The sequence below is a fragment of the Caenorhabditis briggsae genome, assembly GCF_000004555.2.
Source record: "Caenorhabditis briggsae complete genome, chrV, whole genome shotgun sequence".
In the NCBI taxonomy this organism is placed as follows: Eukaryota; Metazoa; Nematoda; class Chromadorea; order Rhabditida; family Rhabditidae; genus Caenorhabditis; species Caenorhabditis briggsae.
In genome coordinates, this window is record NC_013488.2 from 3,068,553 (window position 1) to 3,070,855 (window position 2,303).

General features: G+C 38.2%; 1 protein-coding gene across 1 annotated transcript in view; it reads left to right on the forward strand.

The window, feature by feature from the left end:
- The window catches only part of CBG16982, a gene marked incomplete at both ends in the record, with an annotated part of 3,523 nt that extends 2,777 nt beyond the window's left edge, over positions 1 to 746 (forward strand). The window contains one exon of the mRNA XM_002648811.1: positions 556 to 746. Within this exon, the coding sequence (XP_002648857.1) occupies positions 556 to 746 (191 nt within the window). The remainder of the gene's footprint in view (positions 1 to 555) is intronic.
- Positions 747 to 2,303: the final 1,557 nt, after the last annotated feature.

The window sequence follows — 2,303 nt, forward strand, 5'->3', positions numbered from 1 at the left end:
GCCCGCGCCGGCCCGTTTCGGCCCGGATTGCAACCCTGTTTCTTCGTAATTTTTCAAATGATTTTTTTCGAAATTTTTGAAAAATTATCAAAAATTTGAAAAACTTCAAAAATTATTTATTGTTGAGATTTTGAGATGCTGAGATTCTGAGATGCTGAGATTCTGAGATTCTGAGATTCTGAGATTCTGAGATTCTGAGATTCTGAGATTCTGAGATTCTGAGATTCTGAGATTCTGAGATTCTGAGATTCTGAGATTCTGAGATTCTGAGATTCTGAGATTCTGAGATTCTGAGATTCTGAGATTCTGAGATTCTGGAGTTCTGAAATTCTGAGATTCTGAGATTCTGAGATTCTGAGAATCTGAGATTCTGAGATTCTGAGATTCTGAGATTCTGAGATTCTGAGATTCTGAGATTCTGAGATTCTGAGATTCTGAGATTCTGAGATTCTGAGATTCTGAGATTCTGAGATTCTGAGATTCTGAGATCCTGAGATTCTAAAATTCTAAAATTCTGACTTTCTTCAAAAAATTCAACATGTCAAACATTTTCAGAAGACGTTCCCGACGAAGACTCAATTGAAAACCAAGAGGAATTTCTGGAAATCTTGACAGATGATCTACACGAGTATTATATGGAGCATGGAATTACAAATTATGCTCTGAGGATTTTGAAAATTACAAAAATCGTCTGGGCCATGAAACGAGTACATGAGGATAATATGTGCGGAGAATTCACAAAATAATTAAAGGTGGTGTGCGGTGAAATTTTTATTGCTTTATTTTATGCTGAAATCTGTGTAGATTCCCATAAAAATATTAGGTTGTTCAATAAATAGTGGTCACTTTTCTTCAAGTAGTTTTTTTCTTCAAGGAAAACAAGAATCATTGAGAAATCATTTCGCCATTGGAGTTCATAACTTCTTGCCAGCGCAACGGAAGTTGGGCAATTCCGTTCGCGTAGAACTCTGGCGACTTAGAGGCAAAACAGTGTTCCAAAAATTTCTTGACATCCTTCCGATCATGGACTTTCTCACCAGCAAGACGATTCTGGAGAAATCGGATATGGTAGTAATTAGCTAGTGCCAGGTCGGCGGTGTACGATGGGCAATGCAAAACTTTGATTCCTAGAAGATGGAGTTTGTAACGGCTCTTCGAATATTTGTGTGGTTTTTCGTTGTCATGCAAAAATTTCAACACTGAGCCTCTCTAGAGGTGAGAGCGATGTGCACAAATACCACTTTCCATTTGAAAGCAGTAGAGCCAAAGTTGATGACATAGGAATCCGGAAGCAGCTTGCGGTATTTTACTTCAGCACTGTCTAACCGAATCGGAAAAATCTGATTTTTTCTTGAAGGTTGCCTTTTGAGACCGATTCCACCGTTTCCTTTGCAGAGAGCCGTAGGTACTTACTGGCATTGTTAACATACAGTACCCGTTCATCATCTCCAAAGATTGTTTTGTTGACCCAGTCCGTCGTCGGTTTCCTGGAGAGGAGAGAAACGGACAGGTCTCATCGGACCTTTTTCTAAAAATTGGTCAAAATGTGGGGAACGATTTGATGGACTCTCCGAGCTCTTCCCGTTTGAGAAACATGATCTGTCACGGTGCTATTAGGATGGTGGGCTGTCAAAGATAATGCACGCAAAGTAGCACAGAGCTTTTCCTCCAGTATCATTTAAATATTTTCATTTTTATTAAGGCTAGGCCTTTTGGGTATTGGTTTATGATCCAGATCATAATTCTCTTATTCGAATCTTTTGAACCAAATTTCAATCGTGGTTCGAGAGATGAGGTCTACGTCTAACATTTTGCACTCTGCTCGCTAATGGTCGTTGTTCGAGAGACCTTGGAGACATATGATCAAAGAAACACTTTTGAGTATGTGTCCGTTATCGAGAAAATCCTCGGCCGTTAGACAGTCCATTCGGAATTTTTTAATGTATATTAAACATGCAATGTGTGACGTCTATAAATATAAAAACAGAATTTAAAGAAATCCAAAATTAGATAAGCAACGGTAGAGCGAAGTGAAAGTGACCAGTATTTATTGATCAACCTAACAAAGAAAAAATTCAAAAAAATTCCTTCATCGAGAAAAACGCATCGAAAAATACGCTGAAAGCCCTTAGGGACGAGCTTTTTTTCTAGGCCGCCCGGTGAGTAAAAGCGCGCGAATTCAAACTTTTAAAATTTTTTCGCTCGTTTTCACTGTTTTTTCGGTTTTTTCAAAATTTTTCAAGGATTTTATCAATTTTTTTTTCCAGATACATCGGAAAACTTAAAACACAGTGAAAACGAGC